We start from the raw sequence: 16075 nt of genomic DNA on the forward strand, positions 1-16075 counted from the left end.
GGAAGAAGTATAGACATAAGTTAGACTGTAAGATACCACTGTGGGCAATCCCAAAACACGCAATAGAAAATATAAATGTTGGATTTAAACATGATGTGACTACGTATAAGGAGATTTTAAGCTTGGAAAGAAATGTCTGGTGTTTGAAACCATACAGCCTCTTGCGAGATGAGAAGATTGTTCAAACTTGGTTTCAATATATTCAGCTACGGGCCAGGTGGAAAGAAGATCAGAAAACTGGTTTTACAATGACTGATGAAAATCTGATAAAGCAAATTAGAAATCAGGGTCCAGCACATATTAAACGGATATATCTTGCATTGATAGAAATTGACTCAGAAACAGAACTTGTTAAGGATTGTATGATAAAATGGGCCCAAAACATCCAAAAAGTTATTACAATGGACATGTGGGAAAAGATTTGGGTGAGGAACGTAAAATTTACACAAGCTCAAAATTTAAGAGAGAACTTTTATAAAATGTTTTATAGATGGCATCTAGATCCTAAAAAGCTTGCAAGTATGTATCCGAATTATCAGCCCAAATGCTGGAGGTGTGGCGATGAAGATGCAACATATTTTCACATATGGTGGACTTGTAAAAAGGTTAAGGCCTTTTGGATAAAAATTTGGTGGAACAAGCAGAAGATTTTCAAGCAAAGGATAAAGTTTTGTCCGCAACTTTTTTTGTTGGGAATAATTACAGATGCTACGGTTGTGGACACTAAGCTGATGTTGAATTTAATTATGGCAGCAAGACTCTTAATAGGTCAGTATTGGAAGAAGGAGGAACTGCCGACTCTAGAAGAATGGACTTTAAAGGTTTCTGACCTGGCAGAGATGGCAAAGATTTCGGCTTATTTGAAAGATCACTCGCAAGAATGTTATATTATGGAGTGGAGAAAATGGATTGAGTATATACAGAACAAATACGGGACTAAAAAGTTTTATGTAGCATTTGAATAAGTCTTCCTTTCTTTTTTCTTTTTTCTTTTTTTATATATTTAATATTAATAGTGTTTGTAGTTATCCTATATGAGCTAGAGAGTGATAGATTTTAGAGTTTATGGTTGTTAGCATATAGATGTTTATGATTGTTTTTTATTGTTCTTATACCTTGTACTTAGCTCTGGGAAGTCGGGGGGGAGGGGGAGAGGGGCAGGGAGGGAGGGGGAGGGGAGGGGGAGGGGGGACTGTTAAAGATAAAATGTATGTTAAAACTTTTCAATTAAAAAAAAAGAATGGGGAACATCCCTATTCCAACTTGAAGTCTCTTTCCCAGTCATATGAAAAAAGTTGTTGTAGCACCTACAAATTCACAAATTGATTCTCATGTTTTATTTTATTTTATTATAGGACAAAGCACAAAGGAAGAAACCTGCCCCTGAAATAAATATAATAAATATCTAAAAGGGAGGAGATATATCACATAAAAAGATCAAATGTTATAGAAAGAGAGATTAGAACATGTTGCAAAGACAGCTATAAATAAATGCCGACTTCACTTTGGAATTTAACACAATCATTCCCCAGGATCTAGTAGACAAACTGGGCCTATTACAGGCTTAAACACTCCTTTGTGTAACTGGATTCTTGATTTTGTTACTAAAAGGCCCCAATATGTGCAAGCTGGAACAAACATTTCTAACAACATTTTCATGCGCACAGGTTCTCCTCAGGGCTGCGTCCTAGGTCCGTTGCTGTTCACCTTGTTGACCCATGACTGTAGTGCTAGGTTTTCCACCATATTGTGAAGTTCACAGATGATACAACAGTAGTGGGCCTTATTATTAAGGATTTTGTTGTGCAGAGGTCTCCTTGTGCTACCAAAGAGTTGCACACACAAGGAAGGGTACTGAGAGCAGCAAGAGTCACACAAGAGTACACTGAGTTGTAAAAGCAAAAAGTAGTTTACTTTTGAGGTGGTGTAAAAACAAAAATGCACAGTCAAAAATAAACAGTCCAAGTAGCAATCCAAAATACAAAGTCTTCTTACAGTTCAGGTAACAGAGCAAAAACAGTAACAGTAGAGAGCAGTGAATTCAGAGAGGGGGAGAGAGAAGCTACGTTACTAGCTCCCTCTTATGGCCATGAGAACACTTACACACCCATTGGCCAATTAACATCTTAAAGACATAACATCTTGGTTAATATATTTTCAACCCAACATTGTAGGCTAACACCATATGCCTAACATGATGACAATGAGGGTGCTTACTGCAAGGAGGTTGAGGGTTTGGTGAACTGGTGTAAGGAAAACAGCCTAGTTTTAAATACTGAAAAAACAAAGAGAGCATTGTCAATTTCAGAAAAGGCAGGCACAGCCTCACTTCTCTGTGCGTTAAGGATTCATCTGTGGAGATGGTTACCAGCATCAAATTCCTGGGAGTGCAGTTAACAAGTAGGCTGGCTTGGTTGCTCAACAGCAAGACAGTGGTGAAGAAGGCACAGCAGCGCCTGCATTTTAACTTAACCTCCTCAAAGCATTCTTCACTTCTTTATTTCTCAGGGTATAGATGATAGGATTAAGCATTGGAGTCAAGATAGTACAAAAGAGAGATAAGACTTTGCGAAGTCCATTCAGTTTATTGGCATTTGGTACTACATAGATATTAATCAGTATGCCATAAAAAATAGTCACTACCAAGAGATGAGAAGAACAAGTAGAAAATGCCTTCTTTTTCCCTAAAGTAGAAGGCATTCTCATTATGGCTATAATGATGAAAGTGTAAGAGGTAAAGGTTAATATGGAAGGTGGGAAAGTAAATATTGAGCATAAAACATAAAGAAACATTTTGAAGGCACGAGTGTCACCACAAAGCAGGTCTATGATTGGGAAGGTGTCACAAAAGAAATGATCTATTTTATTATCACATAAAACTGATTGAGACATGGTAAATTGTGTTACTGAAGCTGCCAGAAAACCACTAATCCAAGAGAAGGCTGTAAGTCTGAAACACATTCTGTCATTCATTATGGTAACATAATGGAGTGGTTTGCATATAGCTAAATACCGATCATAGGACATTGCAGATAACAGGAAACACTCCACAGCTCCCAAAGAAGCAAAGAAATAATGTTGTACAAAGCAGGCCCTAAATGAAATCATGTTGCTTCCAGTAAGGAAGCTGGTTAACATCCGTGGTAAGATATTTGAGCTGCAGCAGGTCTCCAAACATGACAGATTCCCAAGGAAGACATACATGGGAGTGTGGAGATGTTGATCAAGGACAATCAATAGAATAATAAGTAGGTTCCCAGCCATGGTCCCCATATAGAAGAGCAGATAGAGGGGAATATGTAATATTGGATGGTTTCCAAATCCCAGCAGAATGAATTCATTGTTGTAAGTCTGATTTATTAAATCTGTAATAAATTGTTCCTGGGAAAAATAAAATAAACATATTAACATTTTTCTTTGATTTCAAAATATGTGTTAATGAAAAAAAAGAAACATAGAAGTTTGACTCCTGTTTCATCAAGTGTACTAATTCCATTATTGTAACATTCATAAAATGTTGAAAATATTTTAAAAATGCTTGCTCTTACAACTTAAAAATTACTAATTTGCATTAATCCCAATGCAGACATACAGTAAAGAAACTACAATTGCTATCAATAAGATAGCTGAAAATTTCTCTCTAAAACTTCCAGCAAAATAGATCTATATAACAATTATCTATCTATCTATCTATCTATCTATCTATCTATCTATCTATCTATCTATCTATCTATCTATCTATCTATCTATCTATATATCTATCTATCTATCTTTATTGTATCTGGCCATTTCTATTTTTTCTATTTCTGTAGAATATAAGTATGTGATTCACAGTGCATCAGGAAAATGTATGAAGTTTCATAATATTTGTTATTAATCCTTTGAGATAAGATAGAATAAATGAATATAAAATAATACATCATGAAATATGAAAGGAGAGTTAATATTGGTCATTAGATAAAGATGTAGACTACATTATTTTTAAAAAAGCAATTATTTTCATGGCCTGTCTGTCTGTCTGTCTGTCTGTCTGTCTATCTATCTATCTATCTTTCTATCTATCTATCTATCTATCTATCTATCTATCTATCTATCTATCTATCTATCTATCTATCTATCTATCTATCTATGCTCTGTTTTAAGTTTTTTACTCTTGAGGTTCATGGATAATTGTTTCTACTAACTCTGGAAGAAATCAGTTATTTAAACTTACATTTTTTAAACACAGAATTAGGAAGAAAAAGTAAACTCATGATGAAGTCATGCTTATACAGGGATTTATTTCATCCTTAATTTCAAGAACAACTATTCAAATTCTTCTAACCTTATTCACCCTAAGATTTATGACATTGATTTGACTAGACTAAACTAAGAACAAATTAAAACAGTATTTCATTTATTTAATTCAGAACAGTACTCTAGCAAAAATAAAGCAAAACAAAAATACCTCATCCATTATTGGTATTTGAAATTTGAGAATTGTGCATCACCATGTTACCTTTAATGGCCAGTTAGGTTCCTCTTTCTTTTCTCCTGAAACATCTTTCATAATATTTGGAAATATAGATCCAAGCAAGTATATTTTATATATACTGATTCATTTATAAATCTTGTACTAGTTTCCTTGGCATTATGGTTAATACATTTACTATTAACTGTCCTCAGGGGAAATTTACTGAAGAGGGAGCAATTAACACCAACTAAGAGTAATCAAAGGACGCAGTGGCTCAGTGGGTTAGGACGCTGAGCTTGTCGATCAGATGGTTGGCAGTTTGGCAGGTCAAATCCCGAGTGCCGCGTAGCAGAGTGAGCGCCTGTTACTCGTCCCAGCTTCTGCCCACCTAGCAGTTCGAAAGCACGTAAAAATGCAAGTAGAAAAATAGGGACCACTACGGTGGGAAGGTAACAGCATTCTGTGTGCCTTTGGCGTCTAGTCATGCTGGCCACATGACCACAGAGACGTCCAAACGCTGGCTCTTCGGCTTTGAAACGGAGATGAGTACCGGCCCCTAGAGTTGGAAACGACTAGCACGCGTGTGCGGGAGAACCTTTACCTTTACCTTTTTAAGAGTAATTAGTGATGTATTTGAGCAAAACACTATACTTTATTCTATCTCAAAAACTTATGAGCTCTTCATGCTCAAAGCTTAATAAGGGAGAAGGTTTGTCCCTCCATGTGGTGCAGTACTCAAGAAGGAAATGTGTGATTGGGTATCTCTTGAACATCTTAACTCCACAAAGTATCCTCAGTACTGCCTTACATGGTTTTGTCTATGCTTTGCAATAAAAGTCATTACTCTGAATGCAGAACTTTTCTTCTTTACGTGAAAGGGCTGTTTCATTTTCTGGTGGATATCTACAGGAGGAAAAAAGAACAATATTTTTTTCTCAGAAAAGTACACATTATTGTAAAAAATTAGCACAGTATTTAGAATTGATTGTTTCACCTAGAATTACAGGGATTTCTTGAAGGGCAGTCCCTACACACACACAGAGAGAGAGAGAGAGAGAGAGAGAGAGAGAGAGAGAGAGAGAGAGAGAGAGAGAGAGAGAGAGAGAGAGAGAGAGGGAATGAAACACTTATGCAGTCTTATAAGCATACAGCCCTAACTAATCTGCATGTATGGATTTGTAGATATGCTGCTGTCTTAAAAACAAATACAGGCACACGAATGTATTCACTGAGTGGAGTGAGGGAACTAATAATATGAAACATTTGGCAAAAACTTTGTCTTTGACTTGTTTAAAACATTGCAATGCAAACATGAAAGGGCAAACTGTCAGTGAACAGTCTGAATACCCAAACATGGGTACTCATGTTTGAATGAAATATATTTACCGGTATTCTAAGAAACAAAACAATCAGAAGCATACATTCATTCAGTTTTATTAAGGTCACTGATCAAGTTCATAAATTTAACAGCCAGTACTAAGAACAATGCATCTTCAAATAAATCAAGTTATTATAAATGTTAAAGGGAATACAAGTTGTTATTTAGTTAGGAGTATTTCATAGGCCTTTTTCAATTTTCCATTCTAGAGCTGAGGGAGAGTGAATAGCCCAAGTCATCCAGCTTACCCCTCTCTATTCCAGTGTCTTAACACTTACACATTACTACATGTTTAATATACATAATAAAAATCTACTGTATTGTACATTATTATATAATAGAAACAATATAATATCTGTTGTGCCTTTTCATTATCTCCTATTATCTTATTATAATAACAACAACAACAACAACAATGAATCTGTAAGGTACCTTGGAGGTCATCTAGTCCAACCCCCTGCTCAGGCAGGAAACTCTATACCATTTCAGACAAATGGCTGTCCAGTCTCTTCTTAAAAACTTCCAGTGTTGGAGCATTCACAGCTTTTGGAGGCAGGTTGTTCCACTGATTAATTGCTCTTACTGTCAGGAAGTTTCTCCCTAGTTCTAGGTTGCTTCCATCTTGTCCTGCCTTCAGGTGCTTCTTGTCCTGCCTTCAGGTGCTTTGGAGAATAGCTTGACTCCCTCCTCTTCCTTGTGGCAGCCCCTGAGATATTGGAACACTGCTATTTATTTATTTATTTATTTATTTATTTATTTATTTATTTATTTATTTATTTGTTTGTTTGTTTTTATAAACCGCCCTTCTCCGGTGTACAGAATAAGGTAGGTATGATGTCCCCCCTTGTCCTTCTCTTCATTAAACTAGACATACCCAATTCCAACAACCATTCCTCATATGTTTTAGCCTCCAGACCTCTAATCATCTTTGTTGCTCTTCTCTGCACTCTTTCTAGAATCTCAACATCTTTTTTACATTGTGGTGACAAAAACTGGATGCAGTATTCCAAGTGTGGCCTTATTAAGGCATTGTAAAGTGGTATCTTGATATATTTCTATGTCTATTTCTGCCCCTATCTAAGGAAGACTAGTAGAAATATTGTTGGAGGAAAAAAGGATCTGAATTACCTGTTTTAGTAATTATAAAGCCAATAAAAGTTCTAAATTTATTTAATTACTGGCACAGTTTACAAAATGAGTCATACTCAAAAATCAGTATGGTACACAAAAATAATAATGTATATTTAGTTATTTTGTAAAGAATATCATAAATATAAAATGGCAATCACATCTTGAAATCTTTACAAGAAAAGAATGCAATCAAATGTTTTAATATCTGATTTTTTCCATGAATTTAAGGTATGAAATACATTTCTTGAATACATCTTTCACCTCTTTATTTCTCAGGAGATTATATATATATATATATATATATATATATATATATATATATATATATATATATATATATATATATATATATATAATAGGATTAAGCATGGGAGTCAAACTAGTATAAAAGAGAGAAAGAACAGTATGAAGTCCATTCAGTTTATTGGTGTTTGGTACCACATATATACTCATCAATGTGCCATAAAAAATAGTAACTACCAAGAGATGAGAAGAACAGGTAGAAAATGCCTTTTGTTTCCCTATCGTAGAAGGCATTTTCATTATTGCTACAATGATGAAAGTATAAGAGGTAAAGGTTAATATAGATGGCGGAAATGTAAATATAGAACATATAACATAAAAAAGACTTTTAAAGCATAAGTGTCTCCACAAAATCCGAAAGGACGCTCAGCTGTCCGAAAGGACGCTCATGTCTGGTGATGAAAGGAAAGTCCGATGTGTAAAGATTTTTTCTCCATAGGAACCTGGAATGTAAGATCCATGAATGAAGGAAAGCTGGATGTGGTCAAACAAGAGATGACAAGACTGAACATCGACATCTTAGGTATCAGCGAACAAAAATGGACAGGAATGGGTGAATTTAATTCAGATAACCATCAGATATACTACTGCGGGCAAGAATCCCTCAAAAGAAATGGAGTAGCCTTCATAGTCAATAAAAGAGTAGGAAAAGCAATACTGTGATACAATCCACAAAATGACAGAATGATCTCATTTCAAATCCAAGGCAAACCATTCAATATCACAGTAGTCCAAGTCTATGCCCCAACCACCAGTGCTGAAGAGGATGAAATTGACCAGTTCTATGAAGCCCTACAGCACCTTATAGAGATAAGGAATTAGATCTGATAGACAGAGTGCCTAAAGAACTATGGGCAGAGTTTCACAACATTGTACAACAGATAGCAACCAAAACCATCCCAAAGAAAAAAGAAATACAAGAAAGCAAAATGGCTTTCTGAGGAAGCTTTTCAAATAGCTGAGGAAAGGAGGGAAGTGAAAGGCAAGGGAAAAAAAGAAAGATACGCCCAATTGAATGCAGAATTCCATAAAAAAGCTAGAAGAGATAAGAATGCCTTCTTAAATGAACAGTGCAAAGAAATAGAAGAAAACAATAGAATAGGGAGGACCAGAGATCTTTTCAAGAAAAATGAAGAGATGAAGGGAATGTTTAATGCAAAAATGGGCATGATAAAGGATCAAAATGGCAGGGACCTAACAGAGGCAGAAGAGATTAAGAAGACGTGGCAAAATTACATAGAAGAACTATACAAGAATGAGCTTAACATCCCTGATAATCACAATGAGGTGGTCACTGACCTCGAGCCAGACATCCTAGATTGTGAAGTGAAGTGGGCCTTAGAAAAGCTGAGCAACAACAAAGCTAGTGGAGGTGACAGTATTCCAGCTGAGCTATTCAAAATCTTAAAAGACGATGCAGTAAAAGTGCTACCCTCAATTTGCCAGCAAATTTGGAAAACTCAACAGTGGCCACAGGATTGGAAATGATCAGTTTACATTCCAATTCCAAAGAAAGGCAGTGCCAAAGAATGTTCAAACTATCACACCATTGCACTCATTTCTCATGCTAGTAAAGTTATGCTTAAAATCCTACAAGCTAGACTGCAGCAGTATGTGAATCGAGAACTACCAGAAGTACAGGCAGGATTTCGAAGAGGCACAGGAACTAGAGATAAAATTGCCAAGATACACTGGATCACGGAGAAAGCCAGAAAGTTCCAGAAAAAACATCTACTTCTGCTTCATTGACTATGCTAAAGCCTTTGATTCTGTGGATCATAACAAACTGTGGCAAGTTCTTAAAGTGATGGGCATACCAGACCATCCTATTTGTCTCTTGAGAAACCTATATGTGGGTCAAGAAACAACAGTGAGAACTGGACACGGAACCACTGATTGGTTCAAAATTGGGAAAGGAGTCCAGCAAGGCTGTATACTGTCACCCTGCCTATTTAACTTATATGCAGAGCACATCATGAGAAAGCCAGGGCTAGACGAATCAAAAGTTGGAATTAAGATTGCCAGGAGAAATATCAACAACCTAAGATATGCAGATGATACCACTCTAATGGCAAAAAGTGAAGAAGAACTAAAGAGCCTCTTGTTGCGGGTGAAGAAGGAGAGTGCAAAACCTGGGTTGAAACTTAACATTAAGAAAACCAAGATCATGGCATCTGGCCCTCTCAATTCCTGGCAAATAGATGGGGAAGAAATGGAGGTAGTGACAGATTTTATTTTCCTGGGCTCCAAGATCACTGCAGGTGGGGACTGTAGCCAAGAAATTAAAAGACACTTGTTCCTCAGGAGGAAAGCCATGGCAAATCTAGACAGCACACTAAAAAGCAGAGACATCACCCTGTCAACAAAAGTGCGTATAGTCAAGGCTATGGTCTTCCCAGTTGCAATGTATGGCAGTGAAAGCTGGACCATAAAAAAGGCTGAGCACCAAAGAATTGAGGCCTTTGAACTGTGGTGCTGAAGAAGACTCCTGCGAGTCCCATGGACTGCAAGGTGATCAAACCGGTCAGTCCTAGAGGAGATCAACCCTGACTGCTCTTTAGAAGGCCAGATCCTGAAGAAAACTCAAATACTTTGGCCACCTAATCAGAAGGAAGGACTCACTGGAGAAGAGTCTAATGCTGGGAAAGACTGAGGGCAATAGAAGAAGGGGACGACAGAGAATGAGGTGGCTGGATGGAGTCACAGAAGCAGTAGGTGTGAGCTTAAATGGACTCCAGAAGATGGTAGAGGGCAGGAGGGCCTGGAGGAATATTGTCCATAGGGTCGCGATGGGTCAGACATGACTTTGCAGCTAACAACAACTCCACAAAATAATTCAATAATTGGGAAAGTATCACAGAAAAAATGATCAATTCTATTATTACAAAAAACTAACTTGGATATTATAACCAATGTAATGATATTTGCTAGAAATCCAAAACTGCAAGAGCACATGATTAGCCTGAGACATATTTTGCCATTCATCATAGTGACATAATGGATAGGTTTGCATATAGCTAAATATCGATCATAGGACATTGTAGATAAAAAATAACATTCCACACTTACAAAAGAACCAAACAAATAATGTTGCACAAAGCAAGCATTATATGAAATCTGTTTGGTTTTAGTAATAAAGTTAGATAGCATTTGTGGTAAGATGCTTGAGCTGCTGCAGATCTCCAGGCATGAAATGTTCCCAAGAAAAAAGTACATTGAAGTATGGAGATGTTCATCATGGGTAACTAGCAAAATAGTTAGTAGGTTCCTAGCCATGGTCCCCATGTAAATGAGGAGGAATGCTAGGAAGAGAGGAAATTGTAGGCTTTTCTGGTTTCCAAATCCAAACAGAATGAATTCATTATATTATTCACTTATATTCCCTTTTTAATATTATTCCCTTGAATCTTGAATTTTGAGGTTTACAAATTATTATTTCTACATTGTGACTGGAATTTCATTAACAAAAAAATCTAGTAAAAGTAATAGTAAAATATAATGTACCTTCATTGTGTAGTCATGACATATTTATAGAGGAAAATGCTTGATCCTAAATTTCAAGAACAAAAACAAACAATATTTTCAAATATTCATTCACAAAATTTGTTTTGTCACATTGATTTTTCTAGATCAAACTAACAATCACTTGTGATTGCTTCAGTTATTTATTTCATACACAACAGGCTTCAGTTAAAAACAAAGCAAAATAAATAAACTTCACCCATTTTGGATATTTGTAATCTAGAAATCATCATGTCGTCTCATATCCAGATATGGTATATTTCTTCAGAAGAAAAAGAAGACATAATATTCTAAAATATAAGTATGAACAAGTAACTTTTAGATACTCCACTTCTCCACCTGCCTCTCCTCTCCTTGTGGCAGCAAGACTAGTGTGGTGCTCACTCTCCTGCCTCATTGTGGCAGCAAGCAAGCAGGCAGCAGGATGGAGTGGGCAGGCTCTTAACTAGGGTTTATTTTGGGGGTAGAGCTTATGTAGGCACACACCAAAAATCAGGCCAGGGTTTATTTTCTGAATGGGTCTTATTTTTGGGGAAATATGGTATTTGTGCCCTGATATATATTTTAAAAGTTATTTTTCATCATTTACAAAGTATTTCATTTCATCATGCTCTGGTAAGATCAGGAAAACATAAGTCTGGCAAAACATTTTATTATGCAAATGTCAAACAAGGTCAACACGAATGTGAACTCTTTAAAATTAAAACCATACACTTAAAACTAGACTTTTTTTATCCAAAGAGTTAAAACTATTACTTTTGTTGCTCCAGAAAGACATTACTGTTGCTGTTGCATGCTTCCAATCAGTATATTCTATAGTTCAAAATGTGAGAATCAGATATTAAACCATACAATTTGTATGTAAAAAACAAAATGCAAATTTCCACCAAGTATTCCATCTACTCTCATACTTTAAATCAAGAATGTTGGAACTTTTCTATACAATTGGATGATGTGGTCCACAATATGGAATTCTATGATAAGGTTGCATAATTTAGATTATAAATCTGATAGGATGATTACAAGAGACCTAGCAGAATTTTTTGGGTTACTTAAAAGTTTCATTTTATTTCCAAATCTATGCTGATTTATTGGTTAGGATTAAAATCAGCAGTAACTTTACCTATCAAAAACACCACCACATTGCCTCTTATAGAAGTTGCACTGCTAGATCAATTATTCAAAGAGAAATTTAGGATGGAGATTTGTTTTGGAGTCCAAGTAATTGTGTGTATTCAAGAAAGAGAAATAAATGGGTGATCTGAAACAAATTTGGATTTGAAATCTTACAGCAAAGGTTATTTGTAAGTATAAAATTAGAAGTGAATTTTTCTGAGATAGTTTGTGCTCCTGGGACACAGATTGGGAGGACAAAAAGAATGGGATCTTTTAGTCAGTATGTGAGACTAGAAGAGTGGAAGCTCAAAGAAACATGGCTTACAGGGATAAAGCAGGGCTTAAATCAGGCATGTCAAACTCCCGGCCCATGTGCCGGATGTGTCATGCCAAAACCACACCCACCCCATTGCTGGCAATGAGGGAAAAGTTCCGATGCATCACACGACATCATGTGTCGGCATGAGTTTGACATGCCTGGCTTAAATGGAGATGTTTTATTAATTTGAATATCACTATCCCTTGCTTGCCCTGTAATTGCTGCTCATATTTATCTTAAAGTTACAATGCAACTCACTGTAGGTGCAATAATTACTTATTGTTGTTGTGTTGTGTTGTGTTGACGGGAGGGCAGAGGTCCACCCCGAGGCCTCTTGTTTGTGGAGTTCCTCAGGGGTCGGTTCTCTCGCCCCTCCTGTTCAACATCTACATGAAGCCGCTGGGCGAGATCATTCGTGGTTTTGGGGTGGGGTATCATCAGTATGCTGATGATACCCAACTTTTTTTCTCCACCCCAAACCAACACAGCAATGCCCTCGCTGTGATGTCCCGTTGCCTGGAAGCGGTCCGGGTCTGGATGGGGAGAAACAGTCTTTGTCTCAATCCTGCCAAGACTGAGTGGCTGTGCATACCGGCATCTCGGGTCAACCAGACTATTCCATCTCTAACGATGGGGGGTGAGGTGTTACCCCCGTTGAGAGGGCTCACAACTTGGGCATCCTCCTGGATTCGCAGCTCACTTTTGAAGACCATATAGGAGCCGTGACCAGGGGGGCTTTTGCCCAGGTTTGCCTGGTGTGCCAGTTGCGACCCTACCTGGACCGAGATGCCCTACGCACAGTCACTTATGCGCTCGTGACCTCCCCTTTAGACTACTGCAACGCTCTCTACATGGGGCTGCCCTTGAGGACCACCCGGAGGCTTCAGCTGGTGCAGAATGCAGCCGCGCGAGTCGTGATGGGGGTCTCCCGATACTCCCATGTAACACCTCTACTCCGCGAGCTGCATTGGCTTCCAGTTGCCCTTCGGGTGAGATTCAAGGTGCTGGTGATGACCTATAAAGCCCTAAATGGTGAGGGTCCAGGATATTTGAGGGAACACCTGCTACCAGCATCAAGTTCCCTTCGTCCAGTGCGCTCCCACAGGGAGGGTCTCCTCAGGGTGCCACCGGTTAAAGACTGCCGGTGGGTGACACCCAGGGGTAGGGCCTTTTCAGTGGGTGCGCCTGTCCTGTGGAACCAGCTGCCTGCGGAGCTTAGGACTGCCCCCAACCTCTGTTCATTCCACCGGGACCTGAAGACCTGGCTCTTCAAGCTCTCTGGCCCAGGCTGAGAATTTTTTAATTTTAATTTTAACTGGGTTTTAATTTTCTCAGGGTTCTATTTAATCTTTTTAAATTTGTTTTAACGTTTGTATCGACTTTCTTTTAAATGCCCTGTAAACTGCCCTGAGTCCTTCGGGAAAGGGCGGTATATAAATCTATTTTTTTAAAAAAACATGAATTACTGCTTATTTTAAAATGCATATCAACATAAATATGCTGGACACATGCCAGTGTGTATATAATATGCATATTAAAACTTACCTTTGAATATTTTTCTTATTCATGTAGACTTTTTTCCTTTTTAATATTTGTTATTGCAATGCAAAAAATAATGAAATGAAGCAAAGATATGAATAAAGTCATATGCATATAAAAATAAAGCAGGTAAGGCAGGAATTAATGGCTCCGGCTACAGAAAGCAGGATCTCAACAGAGATGGCACTACCAGATTCATCAAAAGAACAGCCAACACCCTATGAATTCAGGGGAAAAAAACCCCACAGTTTAAACTCCTGATCACAGGGATTTAATTCTTTAATATGGAGTGATTGAAGAAACAGTCTTAGGAACAAGGGCACCAAAAAGGCAGAAGTGTCTAAAGAATCAAGCTTCAGTTGAGTCCTGGCATAAAGTATGTCAATAAAAATAACACAGTCCAGAACAACTTCTCCTCTAGTTCTAAGAAAGTATAATTTCTGAGAGGTTAATCATAAGTTTTATAATTTAACAGAAACAATGAAGTTGATCAGAGATTATAATTATTGCATAATTAATATAATTTGAATATGATTGAAATGGGCATATAGTAATACTGGATTTACTAGTTGATATCTGTGTAATTTATAAGAGATTGACAGAATTTTTCAATTGATCCACTTAACTCCCTTTAAAAATGACAATAATGAAAATTTGGAACAACAGAAATGAAATTTTGAATGTGAATTTAATATTGTGATATGCAAAAGCTAAATTGTTGAGTTCAGAATTTAAAAATCGACTAGTTGGTTAATTTCTGTAGTAGGAACATGTATACAGACTGGACATCACAAGTTAATATCTGCCTATTCTGACATAAGAATTCCTGGGTAAGAGGGCTCATATTTACTTTCTGAGCTTTTTAAAAAATTCTGAAAAGAAATATTTAGTAGTAGTATCAATATTATTATCACTATTGTTATTATTTATATGGAGTTTAATAAGCAAACATTTGATTTAATAAGTATCAAGAAAGATTTATTTCCTTTTTGAGAAATTTTCCAATTGCCTAGTGATGTTTGTTTGCAGAATCCTACTATTATGACTGCTTAACTGATTTCTAACCCATGCTATGACTATAGACCTCTGAAGAGAATCTTTTACCTCTTTATTTCTTAGGCTGTATATGAGAGGGTTGATCAAAGGTGTTACGATTGTATAAAAGGCAGAAATGAGTTTGTTCCAGTCTCTCAAGGTCTTTGAATCTGGCAAAGTATATGCAAGAGTGATAGATCCATAATAAATAGTTACCACAATGAGATGAGAAGAACAGGTAGAAAAGGCCTTTTGTTTTCCAATAGTAGATGGGATTTTAAGAATAGTAGATATTATATATGTATATGACAATAACGTTAGTGTAAAGGGGGGTAGGGTGAACAAAGATACAAAAGTTAAAATTAGGATTTTTAAAAGAAGAGTATTGCTACAAGACAACTGCATAATTGGGTAGGTGTCACAAAAGAAATGGTCAATTTCATTTGGACCACAGAAGACTAACCGTGACATTAATATAATTGTTATAGTACTGGCAATGAACCCAGTTACCCATGATCCTGCTGCCATATGGAGGCACAACTTACCATTCATTACAGACACATAATGAAGTGGTTTACATATAGCCACATATCGATCATAGGACATTGCTGAAAGGAGATAACATTCCACAGCTGCTAGGTAAGCAAAGAAATAATGTTGTACAAAGCAGCCATTGACTGATATTGATCTATCTCCATTGAAGAAACTAGCCAGCATTCTGGGTAAAATAGCAGAACTATAGAAAGACTCTAAGCAGGATAAATTCCCAAGGAAAAAATACATAGGAGTATGAAGATGTCGATCAGTTGCTACCAGTAGAACAATAAGGACATTTCCAGCAATGGTCATGATGTAGATTATAAGGAACGCCAGTGGCAAAATAATCCTTATGTTCTGAAGATGCCTAAATCCCAGCAGAATGAATTCTTTGATAACAGTTTGATTTTGCAGTCCTAGAGTTTCAGCAACCTGCATCTGTGAAAAACAACAGAGTAGCAATCTTTAATTGCTACATTACATAATGTCTCTGCTTATTTCCATTACTCATTAATAGAAAACATACCTTCAATCTGTAAATAAAACAAACAAAAAAAATAATAAGTCAGTTGTTATCAGTAGTGGCACAAAGTATTAGAATTATAGGTAAAATCCTTTATATGTAGCTTTAAAAAAGTTGTTTCAGAAGACAAAACTCTGAATAAATAAACAAGCAAATAAATAAGAGTACCAAATTAATAAATAGAACTCATATTTTTATTGTATTATGGTTATTGATCAA

At 36.7% G+C, this 16075-nt stretch overlaps 2 protein-coding genes across 2 annotated transcripts; both read right to left on the reverse strand.

The window, feature by feature from the left end:
* Positions 1 to 2463: 2463 nt before the first annotated feature.
* Positions 2464 to 3264, reverse strand: LOC310650053 (olfactory receptor-like protein DTMT; the record flags this gene model as incomplete). The annotated part of the gene is made up of 1 exon (XM_083378890.1): positions 2464 to 3264. One exon carries the CDS (start codon positions 3262 to 3264, stop codon positions 2464 to 2466), a length of 801 nt encoding a protein of 266 aa, XP_083235016.1.
* An 11475-nt stretch (positions 3265 to 14739) lies between these two features.
* Positions 14740 to 15864, reverse strand: LOC310650054 (olfactory receptor 6B1-like; the record flags this gene model as incomplete). The annotated part of the gene is made up of 1 exon (XM_083378891.1): positions 14740 to 15864. The coding sequence occupies exon 1, from the start codon at positions 15769 to 15771 to the stop codon at positions 14740 to 14742; it is 1032 nt and encodes a 343-aa protein (XP_083235017.1). The 5' UTR covers positions 15772 to 15864.
* Between the last annotated feature and the right edge of the window lie 211 nt (positions 15865 to 16075).

Source organism: Vipera ursinii (genome assembly GCF_947247035.1).
Source record: "Vipera ursinii genome assembly, chromosome: Z".
NCBI classification, from domain to species: Eukaryota; Metazoa; Chordata; class Lepidosauria; order Squamata; family Viperidae; genus Vipera; species Vipera ursinii.